The 10,927-nt window shown below is 41.2% G+C and overlaps 1 protein-coding gene across 1 annotated transcript; it reads right to left on the minus strand.

The window, feature by feature from the left end:
- Window positions 1–1,204: 1,204 nt before the first annotated feature.
- On the minus strand, window positions 1,205–9,766 carry LOC116679237 (NACHT, LRR and PYD domains-containing protein 9; the record flags this gene model as incomplete). Its single annotated transcript, XM_032508923.1, is given in 9 exon segments — window positions 1,205–1,805; window positions 1,900–1,946; window positions 2,103–2,276; window positions 2,887–3,060; window positions 3,335–3,508; window positions 3,592–5,359; window positions 5,546–5,753; window positions 5,910–6,021; window positions 9,626–9,766. Coding segments are annotated over 9 exon segments (3,231 nt in total). The 3' UTR covers window positions 1,205–1,278.
- Between the last annotated feature and the right edge of the window lie 1,161 nt (window positions 9,767–10,927).

Consider the following 10,927-nt stretch of genomic DNA (forward strand, 5'->3'; position numbering starts at 1 on the left):
TCAGTCAATAAATTTTCATCATTCAGCCAACTGAAAGGAAAATACAATCTTCCCAATTCCCATTTCTTTCGGTATTTGCAGGTTAGGCATTATGCTCAATCAAAAATTGAAGACTTTCAAAATGTACCGCTGGAGTATGAAATTTATGATATTTGCAAGAGCCGTCCTTTCTCCAAGCGTCTTATTTCGAGAATTGTACGCCTATTTGATGACTGCATTGTTGCGCACACTGTGAAAACTATGGATACTTGGAAAGAAGAGTTAGGTGTGGAACTATCTGAATCCATGTGGAACGTATGTCTGTCTAATTTTCATTCCTGCTCTTTAAACAGCAGACACCAACTAATTCAATTTAAGATTGTACATCGCTTACATTATTCCAGATTGCACAGAATATATCCATTGGTTTCCCCGGTGTGTGATAGATGTAATGTGTCAGAGGGTACACTGTCCCATGCTTTTTGGGCCTGCTCTTCACTGGCAAGCTTTTGGTCTAGAATATTTGATTGGTACTCCAAAGCGTATCAGCGGCCCCTTCAACCCGAGGCTGGACGTGCTATTTTTGGCTGCTCACAAATAACAAAGACAATTCCAACTATAATGCGGCAGCCATTGGAACTGGGAATGATAGTTGCCAAGAGACTGATATTGAAGGAATGGAAGTCTCCCACTCCTCCTTCCTTTCAGGTATGGGTCATTGAAATATCCATAATCCATATCCATAATACAAATGGAGAAACTCCGCACTGGTCAAATGGACACATTTTTCCGTTCCTGGAACCCGTTAACTCATTTTGAAAAAGCTAAACTACAGTACCTAATCTTGTTTCTGTATTATCAACCTTTCCTCCTACTGCTGTATTGAATATGACTGTAAAGAACTGGCAATAGTTACATCTGAGCCCTGTTTGTTTGTTTGTTTTGAATATGTAAATAAAATATGAAGAAAAGAGAAAAAAAAAAAACTCCGGGAAGGCCTACGATGACACAGAAAGCCTCTTTAGATTTGATGCTAATCAATTACAACGATGATAGCCTGAAGTGTTACTGAGATTTTGGATATTACAAATGTGGATTTATTGGGAAAATACACCGTTGTTCCATGGTGGGTTAAAAAGCTTCTGGAAGGCTTAGGGTCTCACAGACGGCCTCCTGGGAAAGGCCCAGATTTGAGCTTTTATGCTACAGTTTAGCAACAGAATGACATTAGCTTAAAGCACATTATGTAACATGATTTATAGATTTATAATGGATAGAGACAGGAGGAGACTCGTCTTCCTACAGAGGACACAGAGACATTGACGAACCAGCCCCAAATCCAAACCCAGGATAGAGAGGCTGAGTGAATGAGGTGTTGAAGGTGTGGAGGTGGATCAGTGAGTCAGAGGAGACTGTGTAGAAGGACAGAGAGCCAGCAGGACAGTCCACATACACTGCTACTCTCTCAGAGGAGGAGGAGAGAGGGAGGCCTGTTCTTCTGTCATTGTGACAGACAGAGTAACGACCATCAGAGCAGCTCAGTCTCCAGGACTGATCATCCCATCCAAACACACTGTCATCACCGACTCCTCTCCTGATTCCTCTGTAACTCACTGCTACATGAACCTCTCTTCTTCTCTCCACCTCCCAGTAACAGCGTCCAGTCAGACCCTCTCTACACAGCAGCTGAGGACACCAGGATTCAAACCTCTCTGGATGACCAGGATATGGCTGATCCTCCTCCACCCGTGTCACCGTCCTGTTGTTGTGAGACAGTTTGAGTTTCCTGCTCACCGTGTTGGTGTCGACTGTGAGTTCACAGGAATCTGACGGAGACAACGAGACACAACACAGCTGCAACATCAGAGGGTTGACTGAGTGGAGTCACAGTTCCATGAATGAAACGTAAAACACACTTACACTTCTTCAGACCTGGTTTCAACCATCGGACTCCAGCAGGCTCCACCCTGAAAGGGGGGGGGGGTGTCAGAGCAGTGTGGAAACATCAACATTTCACCCAGCTTTCTCAAATGTAGAAAAAACTCAAAGAGGTCTGTGACTAGCTTTGACACAAAATGTTTCCAGCGCCTCTCTCAGGCTCTACCTAGCAGGCCTCTTCATACCTGAGAGTGTCCAGTCTCCAGTTTGGATCCTCCAGCCCAGCAGACAGCAGCTTCACCCCCGAGTCTCCTGGATGATTGTAGCTCAGGTCCAGCACTCTCAGATGGGAGGGGTTGGAGCTCAGAGCTGAGACCAGAGCAGAACAGCCTTCCTCTGAGATCAGACAGCCTGAAAGACTGCAAACACACAGAACAACACACGGGAACCATCCATGAACATGTGGAGCCATGTTGTCTGTTGTTCAGCTACAATTTGGTCCAGATACAGATTTGGTGATCCTTCCTTTTACAGTCCCCTAATTACCAAGTATTTACCTGGTATGGTGTTATGTCCCGTATTGTGTTATGTCTGTGTTGGTTGTGTTTACTTTTCGTGTGTAATCCTATTCAGGTGGGTGCCATGTTGGTGAGAATGAAGAGATGGCTTTAGTGGAAGCCAGGTGATTCTTGTGCATTTTTTTTGCATTTTGCATCGGTTATTCGTCACGTCCCGGTGTGTAACGGCCTTAGTTCTTAAGGTTTTACCTTGTACTTCAGTTGTAGTTTCTCTATATTACCTCCTTATTACCAGTGGTAGTTATCTTATAATGTAATATTATTATTATGTAAATACCAGGTAAATACTTGGTAATTAGAGGACAGAAAAAGAAAGGAAACCACTAATTGTTTTTTCTAGAAACCACTGCCGAAGTTTAGTTAAATGTACTTTGACACTTAGTATTAGCAGACGCTACACGTTAGGTGTTTATTCACTGATCAGAGTTTACATGGCTAAATGAATCCTGACCTGAGAGTCTCCAGTTTACAGTGTGGACTCTCCAGTCCAGCAGAGAGCAGCTCCACTCCTGAATCCTGCAGGTTGTTGTTACTAAGGTCCAGCTCTCTCAGACTAGAGGACTCTGAGCTGAGAACTGAGGACAGATCTTCACAGCTTCTCTCTGACAGGTTACAGCCACTCAGTCTGAAGTGCCAACAATGACCAGAAAAGAAAAACATGATGTAATCAAATTAGTTTTACCCTTAAAGTATATCTCCAAAGCCATTAAGTATAAACTATGTTATTGTAATATAATAGAGTAAACAAGAATGAAAAAATATTGTCTCAATTGTTGATATTGGAGAAAAACCTACTGAACAAGTCCATGACCTAGATCAAGCTGGACCTCTACCGATCTCAGATTAACATGTGACTCTTATTCCTAAAGATAAATAACCATATTCAAACAATGCCTGACCTGAGAGTCTCCAGTTTACAGTGTGGACTCTTCAGTCCAGCAGAAAGCTGCTCTACTCCTGAATCCTGCAGGTTGTTGTTACTCAGGTCCAGCTCTCTCAGACTAGAGGACTCTGAGCTGAGAACTGAGGACAGAGCTTCACAGCTTCTCTCTGACAGGTTACAGTAAATCAGTCTGAAGAGAGGAAAAGAAGTTATTTATTTTCAACTCCTGTTGAAAGATAGCAAAGTATTAAATGATAAATAAGTCTCACTTACAGAGCTTTGTTGGAGGCTTTGACCACTGGAAGTAACATCAGAAGAGCCTCCTCTGAAGCAGAGTATTTCTTCAGGTCAAACACGTCCAGATCTTCTTCTGATGACAGTAAGATGAAGACCAGAGCTGACCACTGAGCAGGAGACAGTTTATATCTGAAAAGACTTCCTGAACTCAGGTACTGTTGGATCTGCTCCACTAGAGAACCATCATTCAGTTCATTCAGACAGTGGAACAGGTTGATGCTTCTCTCTGCAGACAGATTCTCACTGATCTTCTCCTTGATGTACTCTACTGTTTCCTGATTGGTCTCTGAGCTACTTCCTGATAGTGTCATCAGACCTTGTAGGAGATTCTGATTGGTCTGCAGAGAAAGACCCAGGAGGAAGCGGAGGAACAAGTCCAGGTGTCCATTAGGACTCTGTAAGGCCTTGTCCACAGCACTCTGGTAGAACTGTGTTGATGATGTTTGTTCTTCTGTCAGCAGGTTGACTCCAGAGTTGGTGAAGGTCAGATGGACATGAAGAGCAGCCAGGAACTCCTGAACACTCAGATGGACGAAGCTGAACACCTTGTCCTGGTACAGTCCTCTCTCCTCTTTAAAGATCTGTGTGAACACTCCTGAGGCCACTGAGGCTGCTCTGATATCGATGCCACACTCTGTCAGGTCTGATTCATAGAAGATCAGGTTGCCTTTCTGCAGCTGCTCAAAAGCCAGTTTCCCCAGAGACTCCATCATCGTCCTGCTCTCTGGACTCCAGTGTGGATCTGTCGCAGCTCCTCCATCATACTTGATGTTCTTGACTTTGGACTGAACCACCAGGAAGTGGATGTACATCTCAGTCAGGGTCTTGGGCAGCTCTCCTCCCTCTCTGGTCTTCATCACGTCCTCCAGAACTGTAGCAGTGATCCAGCAGAAGACTGGGATGTGGCACATGATGTGGAGGCTTTGTGATCTCTTGATGTGGGAGATGATTCTGCTGGCCTGCTTCTCATCTCTGAATCTCTTCCTGAAGTACTCCTCCTTCTGGGGGTCAGTGAACCCTCTGATCTCTGTCACCATGTCAACACACCCAGGAGGAATCTGATTGGCTGCTGCAGGTCGGGTGGTTATCCAGAGGCGAGCAGAGGGAAGCAGTTTCCCCCTGATGAGGTTTGTCAGCAGCACACCCACTGAGGTGGACTCTGTAACATCAGTCAGGATCTCAGTGTTGAGGAAGTCCAGAGGAAGTCGACACTCATCCAGACCGTCAAAGATGAAGACCACCGGGACCTCTTCAAACCGGCAGATTCCTGCTTCTTTGGTTTCACTAAAGAAGTAATCAACAAGTTCCACCAAGCTGAACTTTCTCTCTTTCAGCACATTCAGCTCTCTGAAGGTGAAGGGGAATGTGAACTGGATGTCCTGGTTGGCTTTGCCTTCAGCCCAGTCCAGAGTGAACTTCTGGGTTAAGACTGTTTTCCCGATGCCAGCCACTCCCGTTGTCATCACGGTTCTGATTGGTTCATCTCTTCCAGGTGGGGTTTTAAAGATGTCTTCTTGTCTAAATGTTGGTTCTGGTCTGTCTGGTTTCCTGGATGCTGTTTCAATCTGTCTGACCTCATGTTCATCATTGACCCCTGCAGCCCCTCCCTTCAGGAGGTAGATCTCTGTGAACATCTGATTCAGAAGGGTTGGGTTCCCTGCTTTAGCAATCCCCTCAAATACACGCTGGAACGTCTTCTTCTGGTTAGACTTGAGTTTATTCTGATAAACTCCAGAATGACTTCCTAAATGAAAACACAACAAATGGAAAAATGAAGGGAAGGATGAAGCAACCGTGCACTGTTCAGGAAAGGGCAGATCAAACAAATGGGATCCAAGGCCAGGACCAAAACCCAGGGGTACAGGAGCAGCAGTTATTATTATTATATTAGTTATATACTAATGCAGAGTCATTAGAGAAATCCTCTTACTGCTCTGCAGACGGTCAGCCAGCTCGTCCTGCTTCATTCTCCTCAGGAAGTGCAGTGTGATCTCCAGAAACGCCTCTCTGCTCCTCCTCTGATCTTCAGCCTCATCCTCCTTCTGACTCTCTGAGCATTCTGGGTAATCTGGACTCAGACCCTTCTGGATCTTCTTCAGCTCGTTCTTCACAAAAGTGACGATGTTCTCCTCCAGCAGCTGGAACAGAAGCTTATATGAATCAAATCAGACTGAAATCATGGAGACAGATCAGATCCATGATGGACAGACTGAGGACCCTCTGGTCTGAACAGGGCAGCATGGAGATGATTGGGAACAGAACAGAGGTAAAGTAGTATTAGTACATATACAGACCATAAAGATGGAGTCCAGGTGGGTTGGGGGCTGCTGGGTGGACTGGGACCCACTGGGACCTTCTGGGACCCACTGGGACCCTCTGGGACCCTCTGAGCTCTCCTGGTCCACTCTGTGGCACAGATGGTAAAAGTACTCACTTCCCGTACTCAAGTAGAAGTACAGATACTTGTGTTAAGAAATACTCTGGTAAAAGTAGAAGTACTGATACTTGTGTTAACCTTCGTGTTGATTCAGATTTGACCCGTTTTCAGTAATTTAATTTTTTTTGGGCTGTCAAAATAAGTGCTGAAAATGTCAAAAATAAAAACATCAAATGTTTGGCAAAAACATAAAAAAAGCACCCACGACATTGAAAAAGTGACATAAATGCTGGAAAAAGCAATAATAATGTTGAAAAAAGTGAACTTTTGTTTTTCCTGGTCGACAGGAAGACAACACAAGGGTTAAAAAATACTCTGGTAGAAGTAGAAGTACTAACTTAACTTCTTTACTCAAGTAAAAGTAACAAAGTACAGGCTTGGAAAGGTACTTAAAGTATAAAGTAAAAGTAGCCGAGAGAATGAAAAAATGAACTGAGCAAATCTTTGAACATGGAGTCTAATAGTATTAAATGTAATATTTCAACCATGTCTGTCCATAATACTACGCTAACACAAGCGGTAACCTTATCGCTAACGTTACCGCTACAGCTAGCGCTAATGTAACCGCAAACGTTACTGCTAACATTACTGCTAACCTTATCGCTAATGTTACCGCTACAGCTAGCGCTAATGTAACCGCTAACGTTACTGCTAACCTTATCGCTAACGTTACCGCTACAGCTAGCGCTAATGTAACCGCTAACGTTACTGCTAACCTTATTGCTAACGTTACCGCTACAGCTAGCGCTAATGTAACCGCTAACATTACTGCTAACCTTATCGCTAACGTTACCGCTACAGCTAGCGCTAATGTAACCGCTAACGTTACTGCTAACATTACTGCTAACCTTATCGCTAATGTTACCGCTACAGCTAGCGCTAATGTAACCGCTAACGTTACTGCTAACCTTATTGCTAACGTTACCGCTACAGCTAGCGCTAATGTAACCGCTAACATTACTGCTAACCTTATCGCTAACGTTACCGCTACAGCTAGCGCTAATGTAACCGCTAACGTTACTGCTAACCTTATTGCTAACGTTACCGCTACAGCTAGCGCTAATGTAACCGCTAACGTTATTGCTAACCTTATCGCTAACGTTACCGCTACAGCTAGCGCTAATGTTATTGCTAACGTTACTGCTAACGTTAGCGCCATAAAGCTGTAATGATTTGCCGCAGAGTCTGTCGCGTTGTCTTGTTGTGGTGCGGAAGTGTAACGTATATTCATCCAATTAGTAACCTAGCTGATGTTATAACATGATATGACATAGCTGAGGTTATAACGTGATGACATAGCTGAGGTTATAACATGATGACATAGCTGAGGTTATAACATGATGACATAGCTGAGGTTATAACGTGATATGACATAGCTGAGGTTGTAACATGATGACATAGCTGAGGTTATAACGTGATATGACATAGCTGAGGTTATAACATGATGACATATCTGAGGTTATAACGTGATGACACAGCTGAGGTTATAACATGATGACATAACTGAGATTATAACATGATGACATAACTGAGGTTATAACATGATGTCATAGCTGATGTTATAACATGATGACATAGCTGAGGTTATAACGTGATATGAAATAGCTGAGGTTATAACGTGATGATGACATAGCTGATGTTAAAATGTGATGATGACATAGCTGAGGTTATATTGTGATGATGACATAGCTGAGGTTGTAACATGATGACATAGCTGATGTTATAACGTGATGATGACATAGCTGAGATTATAACATGATGACATAGCTGAGGTTATAACGTGATATGAAATAGCTGAGGTTATAACGTGATGATGACATAGCTGATGTTAAAATGTGATGATGACTTAGCTGAGGTTATATTGTGATGATGACATAGCTGAGGTTGTAACATGATGACATAGCTGAGGTTATAATGTGATGACATAGCTGATGTTATAACATGATATGTCATAGCTGAGGTTATAACACAATGTCATAGCTGATGTTATAACATGATGACATAGCTGAGGTTATAACGTGATATGACATAGCTGATTTTATAATGTGGTGATGACATAGCTGAAGTTATAACATGATGACATAGCTGATTTTATAATGTGGTGATGACATAGCTGAGGTTATAACATGATGACATAGCTGATGTTATAATGTAATATGACAGCTGATTTCATAACGTGATGATGACATAGCTGAGGTTATAACATGATGACATAAATGATGTTATAATGTAATATGACAGCTGATTTCATAACGTGATGATGACATAGCTGAGGTTATAACATGATGACATAAATGATGTTATAACGTGATGATGACATAGCTGAAGTTATAACATGATGACATAGCTGATGTTATAACATCATGATGACATAGCTGAAGTTATAACGTGATATGACATAGCTGATGTTATAACGTGATGATGACATAGCTGAGGTTATAACATGATGACATAGCTGATGTTATAACATGATGATGACATAGCTGAAGTTATAACATGATGACATAGCTGAGGTTATAACGTGATGATGACATAGCTGATGTTATAACGTGATGATGACATAGCTGATGTTATAACGTGATGACATAGCTGAAGTTATAACGTGATATGACATAGCTGATGTTATAACGTGATGATGACATAGCTGAGGTTATAACATGATGACATAGCTGATGTTATAACATGATGATGACATAGCTGAAGTTAAACGTGATGACATAGCTGAGGTTATAACATGATGATGACATAGCTGAGGTTAAAACGTGATGACATAGCTGAGGTTATAACGTGAAGATGACATAGCTGATGTTATAATGTGATGATGACATAGCTGAAGTTATAATATGATGACATAGCTGATGTTATAACGTCATGATGACATAGCTGAAGTTATAACATGATGACATAGCTGATGTTATAACGGGATGATGACATAGCTGAGGTTATAACATGATGACATAGCTGATGTTATAACTTGATGATGACATAGCTGAAGTTATAACATGATGACATAGCTGATGTTATAACGTGATGATGACATAGCTGAAGTTATAACATGATGACATAGCTGATGTTATAACGTGATGATGACATAGCTGAGGTTATAACATGATGACATAGCTGATGTTATAACATGATGATGACATAGCTGAAGTTATAACATGATGACATAGCTGAGGTTATAACGTGATGATGACATAGCTGAGGTTATAACATGATGATGACATAGCTGAAGTTATAACATGATGACATAGCTGATGTTATAACGTGATAATGACAGCTGAAGTTATAACATGATGACATAGCTGAAGTTATAACATGATGACATAGCTGATGTTATAACGTGATGATGACATAGCTGAAGTTATAACATGATGACATAGCTGAAGTTATAACATGATGACATAGCTGATGTTATAACGTGATGATGACATAGCTGATGTTATAACGTGATGATGACATAGCTGATGTTATAACGTGATGATGACATAGCTGAGGTTATAACATGATGACATAGCTGATGTTATAACGTGATAATGACATAGCTGAAGTTATAACATGATTATGACTTACTCTACTGTTGGTGAAGCTTGATCTTTAAAAACCAGCGGTGGCTCCATAGACTGGTTGCTCTTAACGGACACACAGCTGGGTCCAGGTCCAGGTCCAGGTCCAAGTCCAAGTCCAGGTCCAGGTCCATGCTGCTTCTCTGGGCTTCATTGAAACACAGACAGAAGTTTAAGTGTTAGAAATAAAGCACATAGAAATACAACATATAGAAATACAGCATCTAGAAATACAGCATATAGAAATACAACATGTAGAAATACAGCATATAGAAATACAACATGTAGAAATACAGCATATAGAAATACAACATATAGAAATACAACATATAGAAATACAGCATATAGAAATACAACATTTAGAAATACAACATTTAGAAATACAACATGTAGAAATACAGCATCTAGAAATACAACATTTAGAAATACAACATATAGAAATACAACATATAGAAATACAACATATAGAAATACAGCATCTAGAATACAACATGTAGAAATACAGCATATAGAAATACAACATATAGAAATACAACATGTAGAAATACAGCATCTAGAAATACAACATTTAGAAATACAACATATAGAAATACAACATATAGAAATACAACATATAGAAATACAGCATCTAGAAATACAACATGTAGAAATACAGCATATAGAAATACAACATATAGAAATACAACATATAGAAATACAGCAAATAGAAATATATGGTGAGGTAAGAGAGACACCTGGTGAAATGGAGATGAAAACTGATGAATTCTGCTTGAGGAGACATAAGGAGGAGACATAAGGAGGAGACATAAGGAGGAGAATAAGAAGGAGACATAAGGAGGAGAATAAGAAGGAGACATAAGGAGGAGACATAAGGAGGAGAATAAGAAGGAGACATAAGGAGGAGACATAAGGAGGAGACATAAGGAGGACAATAAGGAGGAGACATAAGGAGGAGACATAAGGAGGAGAATAAGGAGGAGACATAAGGAGGAGACATAAGGAGGAGAACATAAGGAGAAGAATAAGGAGGAGACATAAGGAGGAGACATAAGGAGGAGAATAAGGAGGAGACATAAGGAGGAGACATAAGGAGAAGAATAAGGAGGAGACATAAGGAGGAGACATAAGGAGGAGAATAAGGAGGAGACATAAGGAGGAGACATAAGGAGAAGAATAAGGAGGAGACATAAGGAGGAGACATAAGGAGGAGAATAAGGAGGAGACATAAGGAGGAGACATAAGGAGGAGAATAAGGAGGAGACATAAGGAGGAGACATAAGGAGGAGACATAAGGAGGAGACATAAGGAG

This window comes from Etheostoma spectabile, unplaced genomic scaffold (assembly GCF_008692095.1).
Source record: "Etheostoma spectabile isolate EspeVRDwgs_2016 unplaced genomic scaffold, UIUC_Espe_1.0 scaffold00009965, whole genome shotgun sequence".
In the NCBI taxonomy this organism is placed as follows: domain Eukaryota; kingdom Metazoa; phylum Chordata; class Actinopteri; order Perciformes; family Percidae; genus Etheostoma; species Etheostoma spectabile.